The sequence below is a fragment of the Emys orbicularis genome, chromosome 10, assembly GCF_028017835.1.
Source record: "Emys orbicularis isolate rEmyOrb1 chromosome 10, rEmyOrb1.hap1, whole genome shotgun sequence".
In the NCBI taxonomy this organism is placed as follows: Eukaryota; Metazoa; Chordata; order Testudines; family Emydidae; genus Emys; species Emys orbicularis.
Window position 1 is genome coordinate 65504270 of NC_088692.1, and position 23803 is coordinate 65528072.

The 23803-nt window shown below is 44.8% G+C and overlaps 1 protein-coding gene across 1 annotated transcript; it reads left to right on the plus strand.

The window, feature by feature from the left end:
* The first annotated feature begins 8166 nt into the window (after positions 1-8166).
* Positions 8167-23315, plus strand: PYGO1 (pygopus family PHD finger 1). The gene is made up of 3 exons (XM_065412806.1): positions 8167-8229; positions 19978-20063; positions 22185-23315. Exons 1-3 carry the CDS (start codon positions 8181-8183, stop codon positions 23307-23309), a joined length of 1260 nt encoding a protein of 419 aa, XP_065268878.1. The 5' UTR covers positions 8167-8180; the 3' UTR covers positions 23310-23315.
* The last annotated feature ends 488 nt before the right edge of the window (positions 23316-23803 follow it).

Sequence of the window (23803 nt, forward strand, 5' to 3'; positions counted from 1 at the left end):
CCAAAATTTTCAGGCTTGGGGGCCTAAAATTATTATTAATCCATGGTTAGGCTCCTGAATAAGTGGGACCTGATTTTTAGCGGTCCTTGCTTAGGTTTGAAAATGTTAGCGTCTATATTTTATTTAATTTTACACTACATGTTATACATACATTTTTTTGCTGTTTAACACTATCAGACACATTTTCAACTTTGAACTTGCATGCCTCAGCTTGTATTCCTAAGTATTGGCATTTTAGGCCATGTCTAAACTACAAACTTTGGTGGATGCAAGTTACACTGGCATAACCCCCCCGCAGTTAGCATATCACTTGTGCATGTGTGTATTTGGCTTTTTGCATCTGTGCTGCACATACCAGGAGTGCTTGTGTTCATGCACAGTGTGGTACACCATGGGTAGGTATCCCACTGTGCAACCTGCCACCATCCAGTACTCTGTTTTTTGGGAAGTTTTGGCTATGCATGGTGGGGCAGAAATGAGTAGTGTAGGTGTGACTGGGAACAAGGGGTCAACATCCCAGTGTGCAACTGTCTCCATCCCATAATGTCACCTATTTCCCATGATTTTCTCATCTTTTTTAAAAATCCCATGAACCCACATGGCCCTCCTTGCTGTCCGCCATCTCTGACAGAAGCATGGAGCCTGCACAGCTCTGCACTATTGCCATCAGCGTTGCAAGCACAGGACGCATGATCCTCTGGTATTTGCAGAGCCATAAGAAGAACCAAATCAGCGGTGAAAGTGATGATTTCTTGGAAGACAGATTGCTGTGGGACACAGCGAGAACCAATTCAAGGTTGTTGGTGGTGGTCACGTCATGAAGCAGCTGCAGATGGTGGAGCACCACTTCTGGGCTTGAGAAATTAGCACTGGTAGGATGGCATCGTAATGCAAGTTTAGGATGATGAGCAGTGGCTGCAGAACTTTTGGATGCGCAATGCCACATTCCTATATCTGTGCGCCAACCTCACCCCAGCCCTCCAGTGCAGGGAAACCAGAATGGGAGCTGCATTGATGGTGGAGAACTGAGTGATGATCGCACTATGGAAACTTGAAATGCTGGATTGCCACTGGTCAGTGGTAAATCATTTTCAAGTTGGGAAATCCACAGTCGGAGCTCTTGTCATGCAAGTGTGCAAGGCCGTTAATGGTCTCCTACTATGGAGGACTGTAATTCTTGGCAATGTGCAGAACATAGTGGATGGATTTGCAGCAGTGGGGTTCCCGAACTGTGGTGGAACAATGGATGGCGCACACATGGCACCAGACCACTTTGCCACAGAATACATCAACAGCTACTTTTCTATGGTTATACAAACATTGATGGAATACTTCACTGACATCATTGTTGGCTGGCCAGGGAAGATGCATGGTACCTCTCTAAGAACACAGAGTTAAAACGAAAGTTTCACAGAAAGTGAAAGTTAAGAAAGCTATAGGCAGGGACTTTCTTTCCCAACCAGAGAATTACCATTGGGAATGTTGAAATGCCAATCGTAATCGTGGGGGACCTGGCCTACCCCATGCTCCCCTGGCTCATGAAGCCGTACATTGGCCGCCACCTCAACAACACCAAGGAAAGACTCAGCTACCAGCTCAGCAGGTGCAGAATGACTGTTGGATGTCCTTTTTGGTAGATTGAAGGGACACTGGCGTTGTTTACTCACGAGATTGGATCTCAGTGAAAAAACCATCCCAATGGCTACAGTTGCCTGCTGTGTTTTGTATAATATCTGTGAAACAAAGGAGGAAAAGTTGCTGCCAGGGTAGAAGATGGAGTTGGAGCAGCTGCGTGCTGAGTTTGAACAGCCAGACCCAAGGGCTATTAGAAGAGCTCAGTGTGGAGCTACACGGCTCAGGGAAGCTTTGAAAGAGCACTTTAACAGTCAGCCACAGTAATGTGTTGTGGACTGCGCTCTACCTGGCCTGCTGATTTGGGGCCTGTTAAGAACTGTGCCTGGTGCACATCTATGAATATAACACTGTCATTGCACCTATTAATTTTGTGGTGCTTGCTGAACATTTATGATGATTACTCTGTATTTGTCACTGATCCTATGAGTCATCACATTGTACAGTAAGACGTAAGTGGGTGCTTTCAGAATTACTAGGCACGCTGCAGCATGTGTTGTAAACTAATAAAGATGAATTATTTTCCAAATAATAGAATTTTATTCGGTAACAGAATCAGTGCAAAGAAAAATCTGTGCAATTTACAAGCAAATAGATAACTTAATAAATTAATGGCACAGAATGTAACAAGGAAAGATCATTTGTGTCCCTTTTACTACACATAAAGCAACCATGGCTTTCACAGGTCAGTGTATGTGAAGCTGTGGTTGTCCTTCATGTCCTGGGGTGGAGTGGTAGGTGAAGGGATGTGGCCCCTGATGCCATGTGGAATGTTGAGGGAAGGGTGTGGGGAGGTGCTGCAATGGAGTTCTCTATGGACTGCAAAAGGAGGCAAGCCCGTGATTGTTGTACCTATAAGTTCACAAGAGTCTGCAGCATCTGTGTTTGCTGCAGGAGAAGCCCCATTATGTCCATGCATCTCCCTCTCCTTTTCCTGCTGGGCCTCCTGAACCTTTGTCCTGTCTGCTCTTTTCTTCTCCAGGGTGTCTGCAATGTTCACCCTCCAGGCCCTTTGCTTGAAGTCTGAAGCAGCACTGACTTGGTAGGTGTGCTCACCAAGCTGGACAATCAGGAAAAGGCATTTCAAACATTCAGAGAGTTTTAATGGGTAGAGGTGGGGGAGGCCTTTTGCTCTCTGTGACTCCTGGGCAGTGGAGTTGATAATTGTGACCAGAGCAGTCAGTGTGGGGCATTGTGGGACAGCTGTTGGAGGACTGTTAGGGTCAATATAAGTAAGGCAGTGTTTACAGTCGCACTGCATCGACCTCAGTACATCAACCATGGCTCAACACAGCTCGGAGAAGTAGCGTTACCATGTTGGTGGGAGACAAATTTAAGCATAGATACATGCACAATCAGCTCAACGCAAGGCAGCTTACATCAATCTAAGTTTATAGTATAGAAAAGGCCTAATTTTTGTGCATGCAAAATTTTGAATCTGGGATATAATCTCTGTTTGAACATGAACAAAAAAGTTAGGAGCACACTTTTAGGCTGACAGCTGTGCATGATGGGTTTAAGACCTGTCAACAATTTTGGCCCTGAATGTAAATTATTTTATTCCAACATAAATACTCCTCTAACATGCCCTAAACATGAACTTCTGGGACATTCATTGTTTGTTATGCTATCAATTTGCCTCAAATTACAGGTTGTCTAGAAAAATGCATTTGAACATTTGGTGATAATTTTTGCCTTGTGAATTGAAACAAGGATGATTACTTCTAAAGTATTTGACTAGATTTCAAGTCATATGCTGCCTCAGCTTGCATGTTTACTTAGCTGGAGGGCATATCATATGAAAGAAAACAAATGCTTCAAACTACACACAAAGTCTTTTCATTGACTAGTTGGCAAGGCAATCTGTTTTGCACTTATTTTTCCCACAAATTTAAGCACAGTTTTGTATTAATTTTATATGAATGCTGAAACATAAATGGCTAATATCAGGTTTATGGATTTCTTATTTATTTTTTCCTTTTGTATTATGCAGATGGTTGCTTAAAACATTTTGTTTTAATCAACAGAAATTAATATACATTAAACAGTACTGTATGTAAGGCTTGAAAGCCTTGATTTACACCACCCATATATAGACCACTCACCAGAAAGTGAGCAAAGCTGCTCTGTGGTAAATACCAGGAGTGACTTCCACTTGAAACAAATTTAGCATAGTTTCTACAGGCTTGGCAGCAGACACTTCCTGTCAGATAGACGGAGAGAGAGCCTAATTGAACTCATGTTTCCAATAAGGTACAGGATGCAAATAGAGCAAGACTAAAGCACAAAAGGACTTATCTGGATATCCTAATAGAGCCTGATCCTGCTAATACTGAAACATACATTCTTAAATTTATTACTGTTCAATGGTAACATTCAGTGGAACTACTCACAACAGTCAAGTTAAATATGTGCATGTTTGCAGGATTGGGACCCTAATTTGTAAAACTATTTTGACTAAAAATGGCCTTTGTATAGAAAAAAAATATAATTCTGATTACTTTCCCCAAAGAAACAACTAAAACCAATTTTTTTGTTTCTCTTTGTTTGTTTTTTTCCTGCCTTTCACCACCCCACCCCATTTTCTTTCCATTTTGCCATTGAAAAGAGGGAGAGGGGGAGAAAGCAAAAAAAAACAAAAAACCTGATTTTTTTCAATTTGCAAGGAAAGTTTCAAAAAATTAGAAACCTCAAAAATGTTGACAATTTTTTTTAATGAAACATACTTACCATTTTGACTAATTCTACTCATTTGTCTACTCTAGCAGCTAGCCACGTGACACATGTGACACATCCGTGTTCATCATTTTCATAAATGTAATATGCAAGATTTACCCAGAATACTTGTTAAAGCACTTGGACTCAGCTAGCAGAGAGCCTGTAAAGATGAATTGAGCAGTGGTTACACTCAGCAATAATTAAGATGTGTGTAGCAGTTCTGTGCTTAATGTTCTTTAGGTCACTTCAAATGTACTTAAAGCCAAAGAATGGTTCTTGAAATGCAAGAGAGCCTGGAAGATTCAGTGTGTTTGCTTAGCTTATGCGACAGTAAGTACAAATTAATAAGTACAAATTTTTATAAGGCTGTACAGCTTTGTCCATTCCAAGTTATAAAGCAGGCTTAACTGTCAGTGTTGTTAGCAAAGACACCTCTAATCAAGCAGTACTATGAGAGAAAAGCTACTAGATAAATAGTGGAATTCAAATATGCAAACATTAAAAGATTGGTGTCAGTGTATGAGAGAGAGCAGTTATTGTGAGGTGCTGTTATGTCAATAGAATTATGATCTTATAAAATTTGGAAGACATACTTTATTTTAAAATAAATATAATTTATATGCAGCAAAAATATAAAAGTTAGTGACTATAACTGAATAGAATTTTTGTAGATTCCAGGCATCCATTTATATTTTCTTTTCTTCTTTAATTCTCCTCCATCCCCTTTTCTTTTCCAGATTTATTCTTTGTGTGAAATCCTGGCCCTGCTGGTCTATCAGTGCTATCAGTGACTTCAGTAGGCCAGGATTTCTCCCTTTTTCTTTTTTGCATTCCTTTAAATTCCAATAGGCTTCTTTGATCTGTATGTATTTTTCCCCACTGTGTTTCTACTGTCTTCTTATTGTTCCCCGTTTTTGATGTGAGCTGGTAGTCCTTTCCACACACAGACACTCTCCCCCCTCCCCATCCCTCCACCACACAGTCCAAACTCCTGGGCGGGTTCATTGCCTCCTGTTGTCTTGGGTGGGCGGCTTCTGATTAACTCATTCTGACATTTATGTTAATTGAAGGGAGCATTCAAATCCATTCTCAAAAAGGTTTGTGATCAAAGCAGTCATCAGTACCTCTCAGCATCACACTCTGCATCCCCAATTTAACTGTACCCATTGTCCCAATGGTGCCCCAAACGGTCATGCCCAGTATAACCCATCCCAAACCGAAAGAAAATAAACAGTCTGACAAATTAAAAATAATACAAGGTTAACTATATGCATATGGACAGTGACTTTCTGTCAAGATGTTTTCACATTGCCAACACACATTGGTTTTTATTCCTACCCAAAACCTTGTGGGATTTTTCACTCCCTGATGGACTTTCTGTCAAGCACCGGGGAGGGGCCCATTTCAGTCAGCCCCTGAGGAAACTTTTGGGATTCACCTACCGTACCCTCTGTAACAACTTTTCCAGTCTGACTTCCACAGCTACGTTCTCAGAGTCAGGGCTAGTGGGGCAGCCAACCTGAAATTCTGTCCCATGAACTATAAGCCCGAGCATCCATGTCCAGTGTTAAAAGGGTTTTGAAACATGGATAGGCCAAGACAAAAGCAGTCCCAAGAGCCTTTTTCAACTGTGGAAATGCTAAATTGCACCCTGCTGACCATTGAAATGATTTTCCTTTATTACTATTTGCTATTTATCAGAAACATTCAGTAAACCAATAGGGATCAGTTCTTGGTTCAGATCTGCCTGAACTTTAGCAGCTAAGGGCAGGACTACGCTACAGAATTCAGTATAAGTACGTCGCTCAGGAGTAAATAAATGGCAAAAATATACAGAACTGAGGAACAAAATATATTCCCAAGTGTTGGGAAGTGATTGCACATTTGAAGCCAGGGAACAACAGATAGTATAGTTAGAAATTTCTAGACAGGAGAACAGCGGGGGTAGTTTATGGCCTGCAATAAATAAAATAACACAAAAAGTGCATGTACCAATCTGTGAGCCAGCCATCACTCTGAACCCTTGGATTGTGTGTTTTATCACCCTCCTTTTTTTCTTTCTTTCAGATTCTATCCTCTTCAGGAGTATGAATACGTCTTAGGTATTTTTGGAAAGCGCCTTGCACTTTCTGGGCACTACTGCAATCCACATAAATAGTACTATGTGAGATACACAGCTCTTTAAGACTGGAGTGAAGTGTATAGTGGGTTGTAATATATTGTAGTGAGTGACTAGTGTTCCTATTATGTACTGCCTGCTGCCTTGTACTAGATGGAATCAGAACTCTGCTCAGCTGTGTGGCATGGGACCTGTGCTGCTAAAGGTAAAGGGAGATTTTGCTCAAGTGTACGCTGGAGCAGGTAATTCCAAGTTCTAGCTCTGCTGCTGCAGTGGCTTCCCACTAAGCATCAGAATGTGCTACTGTGAAGTCTTAGGCCTTGTCTATATTTGAAATGCTACAGCAGCACAATGCACCGTTGTAGCACTTCAGAATAGACACTACCTTTGCTAACAGGAAGGGTTTGCCTAGCAGCATACGTAATCCATCTCCCAGAGAGGTGGTAGCTAGGTTGACGGAAGAATTTTTCTGTCCAGCTAGTGTTGTCTACACTGGGGGTTAGGTTGATTTAACTGTGCCACTTAGGGGTGTGAAAAATCCACAAGCCTGACTGTTGTAGTTAAACTGACTTAATTTTCTAGTGTAGACCAGGTCTCAGGCTATGCCTACACTACCAGGGCTTATAGCAGCACGGCTACAGCCCTGCAGCTACGCACCTGTGGGTTTTAGCCCACAAAAGCTTATGCTCAAATACATTTGCCACAAGTACTCCTTGTTCTTTTTGTATTATAGACACTTTCTGCAGTGAGGGAAGGGATTTTCCATTGCTTAATCCAGCGTGGACGTAGGTAGGTTGATGGAAACATTCTGGGTGTTAGGTTTACATAGTGACAGGGCTCTGCGTCCTGAATTTTTGACACGTCTGTGCACTGTAGCTATGTCCACCTAACTTTTAAGTGTAGCCTAAACCCTGATCCTGCCATCTGACTCTGCTAGTCGACCCTGACCGGCCTGCAGAATGGAATCCTAAAGATTTCAGTGGTCTCCACGTGGACGCAGTTTGCTTGCACTGAGCCGACCGCAGACTCATGGCTTTAGGTGGCTGTGGATTTGTTACAGACTTTACCGATGGATAATACAAATCACAGGCAAATCTACAGAGGAGCAGCCAGGGTAAAACCGTCTCCCGGGCGCTATGGCCCATTTGGAAATAGCAGGGGCTTGGAGGGGATCCTTTCCCGGGCTTCTCCCCAGTCGATCGTGGCAGAGGACTGGAGGAGGGGGGAAGCCACGGCTGTTTCCAGCCTCACTGCAGGGCTTTGGCGCTGGCTTTGGGGGCTTGGAGCCTGCAGCTCCGAGGGGCGGGCGTGGGGTTTGTCTCCGCAGAGGGCGCTGTACGCAGCCAAGGGGACGCGCTAGCCTGACAGCCCGGCGGCAGCGGGCGCCGAGCTAGGCACATGCCTGCGATATGCAGGGGGCTCGCCCAGCTGCGCGCTCCCAGCCCCCTCGAGCAGTCCCCCGGCCGCTCTGCCCGCAGCAGCAGCCCCTGGGCCGCCGCTGAGCGGAGCCCGCCCTGCGCCTCGCCCGCCGCCCTCCCGCTCCCAAACTTTGCAAAGTCTGGCAGCTCCCCGTGGCCGGCCCGGCTTGCGGCGGCCGCGGCAGCCGAAGCAGCAGGCGGAGGAGGAGGAGGCGGGGTGCGGGCCAGCCGCCGCCGCAACATCAAAGCGCCTCGATTCCTGCTGCCGTGGGAGCCATGCGCCGCCGTCTGTAATGTCAGCGGAACAGGAGAAGGATCCCATCGCGCTGAAGAGATCCCGAGGTACAGCGGGCCGGGGGGGAGCCGGGCCGGCACCCTGGGGACACCGGAGGGACAGCCGGGGGGTCCTGGGCCTAACTCTGCCGAGGAGACATTGCGTCCTCCCGCTCGCAGTCTGAGCCAGAGCGTCCCCCCTGCTGCCGCGGGGAGCTGGAGGCAGCGCCTGCATTCCGGGCGTCTGGAGGGGCTGCCGCTGCCGCACTTCGGGGCAGGGAGCTGCTCCAGGAGCGGGACTCGGGGCTCCCGCTTGCCCCAGCTCGTATTACACCCCGTGGGGGTGTCATTTATCTGGATGTGTACTTGTGTGTCCGGCTGACTCATGACTGTTGCGATCTGTTTTATGCGTTGCCGTGGCTCGTTGGTATCCAGATGTCTTTGAAAGTAGCATTGCTCAATTGCATTTCTTTGAATGCTATATTACGTCTGTACAGTGAGGCGCCGATCCTGCGAACTGATCTGCATGGGTGGACCCCTGCAGCCGTGTGGATCCATTTTTAGGATTGGGGATTTAAAGTACAAAAGTTAATATTAAAGGATACAGGAGTATTGTTAACTTGTCCAACCATGTTACACACATGCAGTATTTCTACTCGTTTTCTTGATGTGTAATATATTAGTATGCATTAAATAGGTATAGTACAGGCTGCACCATGTGCCCATATTAACGCTCCTGCACAGCGCCAATTGTATTTCCAAACTTCGAGTTTTCACTTTCTCACCCTTAACACTAAACTAATATTTGTTTTTTTTAAATTTGTTGGAAAAGAGAAGAAAAAAATTACCTTCTGTTAATAATGGCAGTATTTGTATGGGCCCAGTGAGATTTTGAAGCTCACACCTCATTGAAATGTATTGGGAAAGTACAGTTCCATCCCTGTCTGCCTATTTGCTGCTGCTGTTTGGCTGGAGACCATTTTCTGCAAGGCTGGCTTAACAGGGCAGCAGCACATCTCTTTACATAGTGATAGCTGTATCTTTCCAATGGCAAAAGAGAGACCTTTGTTTTGGAATGAGATACTGGAATGTACAGAGTATCCGTGAAAGGATTGAAAATTGTGGTGAATTTTTCTAATGTTTTTGATGTTAGCCTTTTGCGCGGGGGGGGGGGGGGGGGAAGAGGACAAGGATTTTACTGTGTATTTCACTCAGATATTTACAATTCACTTCTTTCAGTTGTTCTAGCAACTGTAGAGTACTGTAGAGCAGCAGTACTTTACCTAGCAGGTTAAGCAGAGAAAATATGTCCCAGGAAGACTGGGATTCATTAAGCTAATTTAAATAATAGGTTCTGATCCTGCAAACACTTAAGTACACACATCGCTTTATACTTGTGAGTAGCCAATTGATTTCAATAGGATACTGCCGCAGGGCATAAAGTTACATAGGTGCATAAATCATTGCAGGATTAGGGCCACAGCAGATGCCCATTGAACCAGTGCCCCCTCATCCCCATCTATAGTCTCTTGGTTTGTTTCTTAAAACAAAAAAAGCAAACCCCATACCTAGCCAAGGGACTACTTACTCATCAAGGCCCCAATTCTGCAAAGACTTACATGTGCTTTACTTCACATACTGTAAAATACCGGACTGTGCTTACTGTGTAAAGTTGCATAAAAGTCTTTGCAGAATCAGGGCCTGTTTATTTACATATAAAGTTTTAAGCGTCGCCTGTCTTGAGAGTGTGTGTGTGCGTGTGTATAAAATAGAAGTGTGCAGATTTATTCCCCCACTCTCCCAACATTCATAAATGGGTGAACTACATTTTTTTCAAAAACTTGAAAGGGGGAATAATAGCTTTCACATGTGACAAGCATAGAAAGTCTAAGCCAGGGGTAGGCAACCTATGGCACGCGTGCTGAAGGCGGCATGTGAGCTGATTTTCAGTGGCACTCACACTGCCTGCGTCCTGGCCACTGGTCCGGGGGGCTCTGCATTTTAATTTAATTTTAAATGAAGCTTCTTAAACATTTTAAAAACCTTATTTACTTTACATACAACAATAGTTTAGTTATATATTATAGACTTATAGAAAGAGACCTTCTAAAAACGTTAAAATGTATTACTGGCATGCCAAACCTTAAATTAGAGTGGCTAAATGAAGACTCGGCACACCACTTCCGAAAGGTTGCCGACCCCTGGACTCTAAGCCAAAATGCTTTGGGGTTTTTTTTGTTTTTTTGTTTTTTACAGAAAGCAAAGAGTGTCTGAGAACAGGGGGTTATGCTGAAACCATTTTGCAACCTTAACTCTAGTATATTGCAAAATACCCAAATGTTCAGTGTATCGTTTAATGAAAAGACTGTGGATAAAAGAAGTGACTTTCAGGAAAGTTTATTTTGGCTGCTTGATAATGACCCTTGTTCAGTTTTCTTGGAGGTATGTGAGGACTAACATTAATTTTCCTTTTATGTATAAATTAAATTCTTATAAAATCCAAAAGGAAAAATACATAAATTTGTAGGCTTAACTTACATTATTGGCCTCACATAGGCCTGGTCTACACTAGGCGTTTATGTCGAATTTAGCGCCGTTAAATCGAATTAACCCTGCACCCGTCCACACCACGAGGCTACTTAGTTCGACATAGAGGGCTCTTAAATTCGACTTCTGTACTCCTCCCCAACGAGGGGAGTAGCGCTAAATTCGACATGGCCATATCGAATTAGGCTTGGTGTGGATGGAAATTGACGCTAATAGCTCCGGGAGCTATCCCACAGTGCACCACTCTGTTGACGCTCTGGACAGCAGTCCGAGCTCGGATGCTCTGACCAGCCACACAGGAAAAGCCCCGGGAAAATTTGAATTCCTTTTCCTGTCTGGGCAGTTTGAATCTCATTTCCTGTTTGGACAGCGTGGCGAGCTCAGCAGCACTGGCAACGATGCAGAGCTCTTCAGCAGAGATGGCCATGCAATCTCAGAATAGAAAGAGGGCCCCAGCATGGACTGATCGGGAAGTCTTGGATCTGATCTCTGTGTGGGGCGATGAGTCCGTGCTTTCCGAGCTGCGCTCCAAAAGACGGAACGCAAAGATCTATGAGAAGATCTCTAAAGCCATGTCAGAGAGAGGATACAGCCGGGATGCAACGCAGTGCCGCGTGAAAATCAAGGAGCTGAGACAAGGCTACCAGAAGACCAAACAGGCAAACGGACGCTCCGGATCCCAGCCCCACACATCCCGTTTCTACGAGGCACTGCATTCCATCCTTGGTGCGGCCGCCACCACTACCCCACCACTGACCGTGGACTCTGAGGATGGGATATTGTCCACGGCCGGTTCCTCGGACATGTTAGCGGGCGGGGAAGATGAGGAAGGAGATGAGGAGGACGAGGCAGTCGACAGCGCTTCCCAAGCTGATTTCCCCGACAGCCAGGAGCTCTTCATCACCCTTACAGAGATGCCCTACCAACCCTCCCCAGCATTTAACCCGGACACAGATTCAGGGGAAGGATCAAGCGGTAAGTGCTTTAAACATATAAACCTTTATTTTTTACAAAACTTGAATATTAAGACTAAGAACAATCTGTGATTCATGATTTCTTCCCCCTGGGCACTTAAGTAATCAGTAACAAATATTTAAAAAAAAACAAACAGTGTCCGGTTGTGCATGATTGTGCTGCCCAAGCTGCTCCACTCTTTAGTCCCTGCTACTGCAGCTATATGAAAAGCCGGTCTATATGTCCGGGGATAGAGCAATAGTCCTCCACGGACATCTCCACAAAGCTCTCCTGCAAGTAATGGGATAGCCTGTTCATCAGGTTCCTGGGGAGAGCGGCTTTACTTGGTCCTCTGAAGTACGAGACGTTCCCGCGCCAGGAGACAAGCAGGTACTCTGGTATCAGTGCCTTGCATAGCATGGCGGCATAGGGCCCCGGTCTCTGCAGGCTTTCTCGAAGCATCCGTTGGATCTCGGTGTCCGGGATCCTCATGAGAGTAATGTCGCTCATGACAACCTGCTTTGAATTAGGTAGGGGACTGTTAGTATTGGGACTGCTTGCAACAAGTTCCTTTACAGAACTGTGACCGCTGGTTTACAGCCACCCGGTGGGGGCGGGAGAGGGCCAGCATCCAGGGATCTTTCCCTGGCACATCCGCGAGGGGGTGGGACAGGGCCAGAGTTCCTGCCTGGCCGATTGCTGGCAGCACAGACTGGCAGTGCTTTCAATGTGAAAGGAGGCCAGTGGTACTCCTAAAGTTTTAAGCAGCCACAAGTCTACGGCTTACCATGTTTGACTGCTACAGAGAGTACCGTGTCCTGCCCTGCTTCCCAGATCGGCAGTGCAAAAGCCCAGGCACTGAAGGCGAGGTTCGAAAATTCGACCTTGTCCTCAGTGTGCATGTGATAGGTGTGGTTCATGGTCTTGTTCACAGAGAAAGACTATGTTCTTGATTCACAACTACATTTATCTTTCGGAGGAATTCACTGCCTTTTCCTCATTCCCACAGCCACATCTGCAACTGTCTCCCAACCCAGCCTGGCATCACACTCCCAGAGGCTAGCGCACATTAGGCGGAGGAAGAAGACGACGCGAGAGGACATGTTCTCAGAACTAATGGGCTGCTCCCGAGCCCAGGCAGCACAGCATAACCAGTGGAGGGAGAATTTGTCCCAAATGCACCGGACACACATGGAACGTGAGGAGAGGTCGCGGCAGGAAGACCAGCAGGCGACTCAAACGCTGCTTGGACTTCTGAGGGAGCAAACGGACACGCTCCGGCGCCTTGTTGATGTTCTGCAGGAACGGAGGCAGGAGGACAGAGCCCCGCTGCAGTCTCTCTCTAACCGCCCTCCCCCGCCACCAAGTCCCATACCCCCCTCGCCCAAAGTCCAAAGAAGGAGGGGCGGAAGAGTCAGTGAAAACTCTCACTCCACCCCTGCAGACTGCTCAAGCACCAGAAGGCTGTCATTCCCCAAAATTTGAAAAGTCCTTTCCTGCCCGCCTCACCCAAGCCCCCGTCCAAGTTTCACCCCCCAGTTTCATGTGTGGTTGTTAATAAAAAATACGTTTCTGTTCATTACTGTTTCAGTCAGGCTCTTTTGAGGGAGAGTCTGTCTGAAGGGGGGGAAGGGGCTTGGTAATTGGACAGGACAGTCACCTTTAGCAGGCTACAGAGGCGGGGGCAGGTCCAGCAGCAGGGCACATACACAGTGCAGTGACTAGTTACCCTGGTCAGTCTGGGAGGTGGTTTTCATCTTCTGTGGGGGGTGGGGGGGTGTTAGTTGCTCTGTGACTTTGTGGCGGGGGAGGGCACTTACAGATCGTATGCAGCGGTCCTTGTCCTGGATCACAGAACCACGCAGCAGGGGATCTGTAACCCTCCTCCCCCTGCCATAAAGTCACATAGCCCCCACATACACGCAGTCCCACTCAGGAGGGCTGGCAGGCTCCGTTGAAACAACCAGTCCGCCACTGTGAATCCTGTCATTCCTGGAGTTTAGAAGGATCATTTCCATCAGTACACTACACCCGCTCCCCACCACAGTCTGCGTCCCCGGTTTCAAAGATTCCCGCGAAAACAGTACTAAAGACAACGGTGTTCAATAACAAAAGTAAAACTGATTTTATTTTTTTGGAAGGGGGTGGAGGGGGTCTGTAACTGGAGAGGATAGTCATCCTTAACTGGGTAAAGAAACGGGGGCAGGTTCAGCTTCTCTGTACAGAAACTTAAAAGTCACTGGTTACCCTGCTCACTGTGGAACCTGGCTTTCAAAGCCTCCCGGATGCACAGCGCGTCCCGCTGGGCTCTTCTAATCACCCGGCTGTCTGGCTGGGCATAATCAGATGCCAGGCTATTTGCCTCAACCTCCCACCCCGCCATAAAGGTCTCCCCCTTGCTCTCACACAGATTGTGGAGCACACAGCAAGCAGCTATAACAATGGGGATATTGGTTTCGCTGAGATCACAGCGAGTGAGTAAGCTTCTCCATCTCCCCTTGAGACGTCCAAAAGCACATTCCACCACCATTCTGCACTTGCTCAGCCGGTAGTTGAAGAGTTCTTTTTCAGAGTCCAGGGCGCCAGTGTAGGGCTTCATGAGCCAGGGCATTAGCGGGTAGGCTGGGTCCCCAAGGATCACTGTAGGCATCTCCACATCCCCAAGAGTTATTTTGTGGTCCGGGAAGTAAATACCTTCCTGCAGCCGTCTAAACAGACCAGAGTTCCTGAAGACGCGAGCGTCATGAACCTTGCCCGGCCATCCAACGTTGATGTTGGTAAAACGTCCCCTGTGGTCCACCAGTGCTTGCAGCACCATTGAAAAGTAGCCCTTTCGGTTGATGTACTGGCTGGCCTGGTGGTCCGGTCCCAGGATAGGAATGTGAGTTCCATCTATAGCCCCACCGCAGTTTGGGAATCCCATCGCGGCGAAGCCATCTATGATGACCTCCACGTTTCCCAGGGTCACTACCTTTGAGAGCAGTACCTTGACGATTGCGGTGGCTACTTGCATCACAACAACCCCCACGGTAGATTTGCCAACGCCAAACTGGTTCGCGACAGACCGGTAGCTGTCCGGCGTTGCAAGCTTCCAGAGGGCTATGGCCACTCGCTTCTGGACAGTCAGGGCTGCTCGCATCCGGGTGTCATTGCGCTTCAGGGCAGGGGACAGCAACTCACAAAGTTCCATGAAAGTCCCCTTCCGCATGCAAAAGTTTCGCAGCCACTGGGATTCGTCCCAGACCTGCAGCACTATGCGGTCCCACCAGTCCGTGCTTGTTTCCCGTGCCCAAAATCGCCGTTCCACAACATCCAGATGACCCATTGTCACCGTGATGTCCTCGGAGCTGGGTCCCGTGCTTTGTGAGAGGTCTGTGCCCCTCTCAGAGTTCAGGCCCTCACCGCGGTGCCGTAGCCTCCTCGCCTGATTTATCTGCATCTGCCTCTGGGAAAGGTGGATGATAACCTGCGAGGCATTGACAAGGGCCACAACTGCAGCGATGGTCGCAGCGGGATCCATGCTCGCAGTGCTGTGGCGTCCGCGCTGTCACTGACCCGAAAAGTGCGCGAACTGATTTCCCGCCGGCGCTTTCAGGAAGGGAGGGAGGGCGGTAGTGACAGACGGATGACGACAATTACCCAAAAGCACCCTCGACCCTTTTTTTTTACCCAGAAGGCATTGGCGGCTCGACCCAGAATTCCAATGGGCAGCGGGGACTGCGGGAACTGTGGGATAGCTGCCCACAGTGCACCGCTTCCAATGTCGACGCTTTCCCCGTTACTGTGGACTCACAAAGTCGAATTACTGTCCTTAGTGTGGACACACAAGTTCGACTTTGCAATATCGATTTCACATATTCGATTTAAGTGAAATCGAAATACCCTCGTAGTGTAGACATACCCATAGAGAAAGATGAGATCACAAAAGCTTAGTACTTCATCAAACAGTCTTGCAAATCAATAAGCATCCAAGTAGCTTTACTTATGTGAGTAGTCCCATTGACTCCTATGGAACTACTCACATAAGTAGGGTTACTCATGTACTTAAGTGTTTGCGGGATCAGATCCTTGAGTACTAGTTTATACTTAACAAAACTTACAGAGCTTTAGGCTGTATTTTGAACTGCTACAGGAAGGTGAGCATTTGCTGGTGGTCCTTAGAGAATTGTCTGGTCACATATTTAACACTCTCCCAATTTCCAGCTGCTGAATTTCATTAAAAGAAGCTAAAATACATTAAACACTTTCCAGATAATATTTTTCCATATTAGCAATTGCTCTTGTTGACACATGGATGCTATGTGAACATGAATGGGAGAGAAAATTGTTTGTGTAATTCTGAATGAAAGAGAAGGTGTCAATGAGACCATCTCTCTGTTAAACTGTGATATGTCTATAAGAATGCTTTAGAACACTTGGGTGATGGAAAACGGAAAAATTTGAGGAGGTAGTTTATCGTTTACCAAGCTAGGACATTTTGGCTGGAATTTTGGGAGTATTTGTAATGATCCCTTCTTCCTGCAGAATTTTTATTGGAATATTTAATATTTACAATCTATGGGCTGCTATACTTTACATAGCACCATAAGGGGACACAGCGTTTTACATTATAAACTGTAAGAATTGGACTTCTCCCCAAATCCCGAAGAGTTATTCTCAACAAATTTTGTGGTGATCTGCTGTGATATGTTAATGCTCAAAAATGATAAAAAAATTTCCCCTGGCCTGATACTTAATAGGATTTGAATTTACCAGTTTTCTTCCAGTCATGATGATTTGGGGCGGTCATTCTTCTTCCTCATGTGTGGTGAAATATTTTAGGGATTATAAATTATATATATACACGATATGAAAGATGAGGTGGGATTTTAACTTTGACAGCCGGAGCCAAGAGGAGGATATTAAAACAGGTACAGAACAGGATTCCTCCATGAGTAATTTCCCTGAAAGCCTTGTTCTGAAGCAGTATGAGTTATCTGAGTGAAAATCGGCCCAATGGCATTTTCTGCCCTCCTAGTGAGGGGACTAAGATGAAATCCCTGCTGACCGGCAAAATAGTGACTTTGAGGCTAAGAAATCCATCAAAAATATTTGAAATAACCTCAGATATTTTAACTGGTATACACTGGGCCTGATTCTCCTCTGTTTGGAGCAGCTTTGTGATACTGTGTGTGCAAAGCAGCTGTAAAGCCGGTTCAGCTGCCTGCTGGAGGATTCTGAGTGACGTAGAGTTGTTGTAATGGTTCCTACACTGTATCCCTTACTGGCATAGGGGATGTGTGAGAAAGGAGCGTGAACTAGCATCCATATGCCCCAGTAAAACACAGTTACCTTCAGACTACTCTAATTTATGCTAGAGACCTGAACTGGCATCAGAACAGACCAGGATTGAGGATGGGTGAGGTGCAAAGGGTCTTGACTTGGACCGAGCCCTCCTTAGCTGGGCTGAAGGATCAGAATCATTGCTGCTATGGGTCAGATTTTAATACTTTTAGGTGCTTACAGATGGGCACCTGTTAGGGTTCCCTCCCCACTCTGAACTCTGGGGTACAGATGTGGGGACCCGGATGAAAGACCCTCTAAGCTTATATTCCACCAGCTTAGGTTAAAAATTCCCCCAAGGCACAAATTCCTTTCCTTGTCCTTGGACGGTATTGCTGCCACCACCAAATGATTTAAACAGACATTCACGGAGGGGCCACTTGGATAAGTTAACAAAGTAGGTTAACAAATAGGTTAATAGGTTAACAAATTTGTTAATAGGTTAACAAAGTGAGCACAGACCAAATCCCTGGTTTTTAGGACACTGAAAATCAATCAGGTTCGTAAAAGAAGAATTTTATTTATAAAAAAAAAAAAAAAAAAAAAGTAAAAGAATCACACCTGCAAAATCAGGATGGAAGATAACTTTATAGGGTAAATAAAAAGATTTAAACCACAGAGGATTTCTCTCTGACTGCTTCCCAGTTACAAAACAGGAATAAAATTACCCTCTTAGCATAGGGAAAATTCACAAGCTAAAACAAAAGATAATCTAATGCATTTCCTTGCTATTACTTACAATTTCTGATAATTTTAGATATATCATTTCAGGATCTTTTAGGAGCAGGTTTACCTGCTTGGTCTCTCTCTTTGTCCCGAGAGGGAACCAAAACAAAGAGAGCACCAACCAAACCTCTCCCCCCCCCCAAATTTGAAAGTATCTTCTTTTCCCATTGGTCCTTCTGGTCAGGTGCCAACTAGGTTAATTGAACTGATTAACCCCTTACAGGTAAGTGATTCTGTACCTCTGGCCAAGAGGGATTTTATATTACTGCATACATAAAGGTTGTTACCCTTCCCTTTATATTTATGACAGCACCTAATGGGACTTTCAAAAGCACCTAAAAAGAAGACAATGGGAATTAGGCACCTAGCCTGCTTAGCAGCACTAGATGCCTGTCTGTAGATGCCTTTAAAATTCGACCCTGTGTAACCAGATGAGTGTTGCTTCAGTAATAACAAATTCTTATGTGCAGCAAAACATCTGTATCTTGGTAGAGTTTGGCTAGTTTTTTAATGTGAATTTTAAACATAGGGAGACGTCACACTTTTCTGAAAAAAATCAAATGATAGTACCAATCTGAGGTCAGTTTACATACATTCCACTGTATGTAGCAGCAAAGAATCATTGTTTATCATAGTGTTTTAGAAAAGATGTAGATAGAGCATGGACAAAAAAGAATGAACTTGTATACAGTCTGTTCATATTGATGGTTCTACCAGGTTAAAATCTGTCACCTTAACATCGTCTGTACATGACTTTGGCTCAAGGTTACTCTTCATTCCCAAAACAAATTAATTTCTACTACTAATGTAATGGGACATTTATCACTAAAATCTCCTCTATCCATCTGTAGCAGTGGTGGGCAACCTGCGGCCCATCAAGGTAATCTGCTGGCGGGCCGCAAGACAGTGTTTATATTAAAAAAAGAACAGGAGTACTTGTGGCACCTTAGAGACTAACAAATTTATTAGAGCATAAGCTTTCGTGGGCTACAGCCCACTTCTTCGGATGCATATAGAGTGAAACATATATTGAGGAGATATATATACACAAAATTTGTTAGTCTCTAAGGTGCCACAAGTACTCCTGTTCTTTTTGCGGATACAGACTAACACAGCTGCTACTCTGAAACCAGTGTTTATATTGACCATCTGCAGCTCCCAGTGGCTGCGGTTTGCTGTTCCTGGCCAATGGGAGCTGCGGGAAGCAGTGCGGGCTGAAGGGAGATGCTGGCTGCCGCTTCCCGCAGCTCCCATTGGTCAGGATCGGCGAACCGTGGCCACTGGGCGCTGTAGGCAGCCATGCTTGTGGACAGTCAATGTAAACACTGTCTCGCGGCCCGCCAAAGGATTACCCTGAGAGGCTGTGTGCGTCCCGTGGGCCACAGGTTGCCCCCCCACTGATCTATAGCTTTACAAGGGATTTAAAAATAAAAAGTCATAATTTGTACTACAGGATCATGTAGGACTTCACGTGTCTGTCACATTCTGATGAAAGGTGTAGCTGAACTTCAAGTGAAGGGTTGGATTTTCTTTCTCTTAGTTAAAATGAAATAAGTGGATCAAGAAGATAAGCATCCCTCATATTGCAGTAAACTGTATTTGTACCAAAATAGCTTTTGTTAACTGCTACATAAGGATATATGGCCTCTGCAAAGGAATCCCCTAGTGCTGGCTCATTGATTATAGTGAGATTTTTCCTGGGGTGACCTTTTGCATGATCAAGACTTAATTTATGGGAGTTTGGAAATGACAAGCTGAGAGTCTTGTCTCAGCTGTATGCCAGGTTTTCAGGGATTTTCATTAATAGAATGCCAGGTTTTCATTCATAGACTTGTTTCTGCTTGTTCGTTCCTTAACTACATACTCTAACTGCCTATTGTGCACTGGGAGTCCCAGGCTGATGAACACCACATCTGTGTAAGTTAAGTGGGAGATGAATCTTAGATAATTCCTTTTTGGTGAGAGAAGAAGCCTTAAGAACCAAGGGCTTGATCCAAAACCCAATTAAATTAATGGAAGTCTTTCCACTGACTTTAATGGGCTTTGAATAAGGCCTTCATGTTCTAATGGAGATGGACTCCAGTAGTTGTGTTACAGCTCCCTATACCTCCAGGTGTGTTCATTCTATAGACTTTGTAGTTTTAAGCTAGAATTAGTGATACTTTGATGTTTGTCACAGGCTTTTCTTGGTATGACACAGAAAGGCACACATTAATATAAAATCTGTATTGAAACAAATGCAGAATTATATTGATTGAAATTTTGTAGGTGGTGACAGTGGATTGGATGGGTTAGGAGGACCAGGAGTACAACTTGGAAGCCCAGATAAGAAAAAGCGCAAGTCAAATACACAGGTAAATTGCTTCTGATCTCGATTTTTTGAATAAATAACACACTCAGATGTTGCTAACTTATATGAGTATCTCTTTCATCTAGGAATATCAATCCTTTATCACAGGCACAGATTAGTAGCTTTTCAGTATCTTATAATTAAGTGTTTACGTAAAATCTTAGATCCCTCTCCATCCCCACGCTGGTTACAAGTAACTCCTATTGAAGTTCTTTTAATCCCTGGAGATTGCATGTATCCTGCAAGAGGAGAATATAAAGTCTCTGGTAAATATGCACAGAGTGAACAGGCTGTTCATTCAGTCATGTGGACATGGTTCTGAGGAACAGAATTTAATCCCCAGCCTTCAGTTGTTTGGTGTGAATCTTCAGGGTATGAGTGGTAGCTGCGGGCTGCTGCTTTCCCCATATATGAAGATTTGTGGACTAATGGGTCCATGCAGTTCATGAACCCATTGGCCACACCTTTAGTGCACCCCCATCGTGCTTTCCAATGCAGGGAGTCATGAGGCACACTCGGTACATTGAATTTATACTGTTTGGCTCTTCTGTCCACTGGAAATGGGGCTTCGAGAGAATGTGGGAAGACATAGGATTTGGGTGCTAATGCAAAACATTGATATTGATCATCATCTGTAAAGTAGAATTGTCCTCTTCTGTGTCCACTCAGCACTGTGTCTCAGAATATCTGCTCTTAGTTACTTAGTGGCAAATAATGAGAATAACTTGATTCATGTAGGACCAGTTACCATCTTATAATATGTATGCCCGATTCCTGTTGACTTGGGTGTCTGTTGCTTTTTCTTGGTCAAGTAGTGGTGAAACCCACTGTTGTAGGCATATACAATTAATTTCAGGCTTTTGGATCTCTTAGTTCTCTCTAGTAATGAAGCTTTCCTTTAGCAGCAGAATTATGATAAATATAATGGTCCTGCAGATAAATTCCTCCTCTTTTGTTACCTCTAATAAAGTTTGCAAGGCAACAGAAATCTGCAGAATCATTTCCCCAGCCTAGGCTACTAAATATTTGGGGCCAAATTCTTGTCTTCTGTGCACACTGTGCATGAGGGAGCTATGTGGGGGTGAGCATGCCAGAACTCTCCCCACAAACTGGACCAGAACGAGAGTCAGTTGCGCAGTCACTCTCTATAGTCATTTATGCAGCCTCTGCGTCCACTAAACCCCCCATGCTCCCAGCCCAGCCACAGTTCCACAAAGTGCTGTCACAGAGCAGATCCCTCTGGTTCACAGAAGATGGAGAGTCCCGCTGGTCAGACTGTCTCCTGCCTGTACACCTTGCAGCACGGATACAGTAGTATTGCTATCTTTTAAGTCTTGCATAGCCTCATCAAAAGTGGGATGGGTCAGGAGAAAGATTTGACCTTTAATTTAGTAAATGTAGCCTGAGAGGAAACAAAGGAAAATCTATTTTTAAACGGTATTTAAACATGAGTTTTTATGTTTTAATTATATGATTTTGCAGGAATCCTGTATTTCTTAAATAAAAGAAGGAAACAAAACCACACAGTGAGCATTTTTGGCAGCATGTTGTACAGCTGCACAGTTTTTAAAAATAGTGAAATTAGTCTAAATCACTTTAATGGCATCATGAGTTGTATGAAATAGCTCTTAAGACAAACTCAGAAAATACTTTATAAAATAAGAGTATGTACTCCAGCCACAGAACTCAGTTGGTTTCAGTCAGGGTTCTGTGTGGGAGACAATGGCAGGATCAGACTCCTAATAATATAAAGACCAACGGTGGCATTAGACCTGTATACCTGCAAAGGGATCCACTCTTCCAGGGGCTACCGTATCACAAAAATCACCACCACAACTGGTGCCCATATTGGCAGTCTTGCAAGAGAGGCCCAGGGAGGAATGAGCCTGGAGCCTGAACTATTCTCTCTCTCTTCCTTTCTGATGAGACTTAGGGCTCACTGCCAGAGTAGTGTGGGGAAGCTTACACTGATGGTTGCTGCCCATGTGGCTCCTGACTGAATAAACAGAAGACTTTGGTTCACTCGTGCTCCCGATCCAGCTTCTTTATGGTTGAAAGCCCATGTGTTCTTGTAGGGAAGTTTATACGAATGCTAATTTAAATGTTATATTCTAAATATTTTCAGGGATCTTCCTTTCCTCCTCCATCTGAATATGCTCCACCGCCGAATCCAAGCTCAGACCACCTTGTAGCGGCTAATCCATTTGATGATAACTATAATACTGTCTCCTATAAACCCCTACCTTCAGGAAGTCCTTATTTTAACCATCCTGGTTACCCTGGTTTTGGAGGTTACAACACTTTCAGAATGCCACCTCACATGCTGCCCAGAATGTCCTCACCATATGGTGGTTCTTACACCCTCAGAAACCAGCCACACCCACTTCCTCAGAACCCTGTTGGAATGGCTTTTAATCGACCTCATGCTTTCAACTTTGGTCCACATGATAACACAGGTTTTGGAAATCATCCATCTTATAACAGTGGTCAAAATGTCAATATGCCCAGTCAGCACTTCAGACCAAATCCTGGTGAGAACTTTGGTCACATTCCTCCACAAAATACTAGTCAAATACCACACCCTGACATGACATCTAACTTTGGACCTGCAAGCAATCCACATTTTAATTCCCAGTTAGATTCAAACCATTCTTTTGTTCCACCACCCAACACCTACAATCAGACAAAACCATCAGCACAAAAGCAAGACTTCAGTCAAGGTGCAAGCAAAACTTCCAACCAGAACACCGCTACACATCAGCATCACCACAGAACAGATGACATCGTGAACCAAGGTAGTGCTGACTTAAAAAATGTTAATCGAAACAGTGTAGTAAATCAAGAGAGCAACCATTCTCATAATGCAGATAACACTAACAGTAGTCATGCTAATGGGACTCAGAGCAAGTCCCGTCAGCCTAGAGTTACAGCTGAAGGATGCAACTCTGAAAAGAGCAGCAAAACATCTCTCCACCTCAGTCGTCATGGTCATTCATCCTCTGAGCCAGTCTATCCATGTGGAATTTGTACACATGAAGTTAATGATGACCAGGATGCCATCTTGTGTGAAGCTTCTTGTCAAAAATGGTTTCATCGGATCTGTACGGGCATGACTGAGTCTGCTTATGGCCTCCTCACTGCAGAAGCATCAGCAGTATGGGGCTGTGATACTTGCATGGCTGAAAAGGATGTCCAGTTGATGCGTACTAGGGAGACTGCAGGGCCACCTGCATTGAATACTGATGGATGATGACATCCACTGATGCAGTATTGAAATACATACTACAGAGGTATTGCTCTTAATGGTATACTTCATTTTCTATAGACAATCAAGGTTGGTTTTGGGTTTTTTTGTTTGTTTTTTGCTTTTAGTCTATCTTCACTCATGAAATTCCATCTGTTTATGTGAGTATTTAAACTTTGATCAGAAACAGACAACGTTTGAAGATCCAAAATATGTCTGGTATTTGTTTGATCACAAGCAAGTTTTGCATTAAAAAATGAATTACTGGAATTATTGATGTCAGAACATCTGCCTCGATGAATACAGGCTGCCAGCTAGTGCTGAGCCTTGATGGTACTATATATTGGAAGCATTCATTATTGTTATGTTTTATGAATGTCCATTACTGTTTTGCTCATGTCAATGCTATCTGTCCTGTGGGTAGGAGAAAAGGTGGAGGAGGTGACATGGAGAAAGAGGAGTTCTAATGAATTTTATTTTAAGATGAGCACTAAGGATTT

Coding starts and splice junctions, on each gene's coding strand:
- PYGO1 (XM_065412806.1), top strand. CDS start 8,181: ATGTCAGCGGAACAGGAGAAGGATCCCATCGCGCTGAAGAGATCCCGA. Junction 8,230..19,977: donor CGCGCTGAAGAGATCCCGAG/GTACAGCGGGCC, acceptor GAAATTTTGTAG/GTGGTGACAGTGGATTGGAT. Junction 20,064..22,184: donor AGCGCAAGTCAAATACACAG/GTAAATTGCTTC, acceptor AAATATTTTCAG/GGATCTTCCTTTCCTCCTCC.